The 536-nt window shown below is 44.0% G+C and overlaps 1 protein-coding gene across 1 annotated transcript; it reads right to left on the reverse strand.

The window, feature by feature from the left end:
• Window positions 1–5: 5 nt before the first annotated feature.
• On the reverse strand, window positions 6–524 carry LOC109131827 (ATP-dependent DNA helicase CHL1-like; the record flags this gene model as incomplete). Its single annotated transcript, XM_019243008.1, has 1 exon — window positions 6–524. A coding segment is annotated over one exon (519 nt), but the record flags the coding sequence as incomplete, so codon positions are not given.
• Between the last annotated feature and the right edge of the window lie 12 nt (window positions 525–536).

Here is a 536-nt window from a genome sequence, read left to right on the forward strand (position 1 = left end):
ACTGCTTTCATACACAGATTTTCATAGTATTCTTTTCCTCTCCGTTTGCAGCTCTTTAACACGCCAAATCCTGCTTGAACATCTCCACTGTAGTAAGAATCATCTACCAAACTCAGAGAAGGTTTTGCGGATTCTGAATCTCCAAGACCTTCTATATGCTTTATTCTCTCTAACAACTCAAAGTCAGACGGGCTGGGATACGGCAGACCAACCATCACAACACACCGGCACATGCTGTCGCTGAAGTTGATTCCTTCTGACACCTTCCCGCCAACCACAGCTAGCATTATTGCCCCTCTTTCGCTTTCTATAGCTTCCTTGTAATCTCTGAGAACAGCTTCTACTTCAGTGTTTCTTCTGGGTTCTCTGAACACACGCTTCTTCTTCATTATTCTTCTGAGTATCCCTGAGTTACTCCATGCTGTGTGCACCTGTGTTTCATACTCAAAGGAGGAGAAGAATACGATAACTCCTTCAGGAACCATTGCCACCAGGTTGCTCATTAAGAGTCCTAACTCCTGTATCTGTCAACCATA

Source organism: Camelina sativa, unplaced genomic scaffold (genome assembly GCF_000633955.1).
Source record: "Camelina sativa cultivar DH55 unplaced genomic scaffold, Cs unpScaffold05880, whole genome shotgun sequence".
Lineage (NCBI taxonomy): Eukaryota > Viridiplantae > Streptophyta > Magnoliopsida > Brassicales > Brassicaceae > Camelina > Camelina sativa.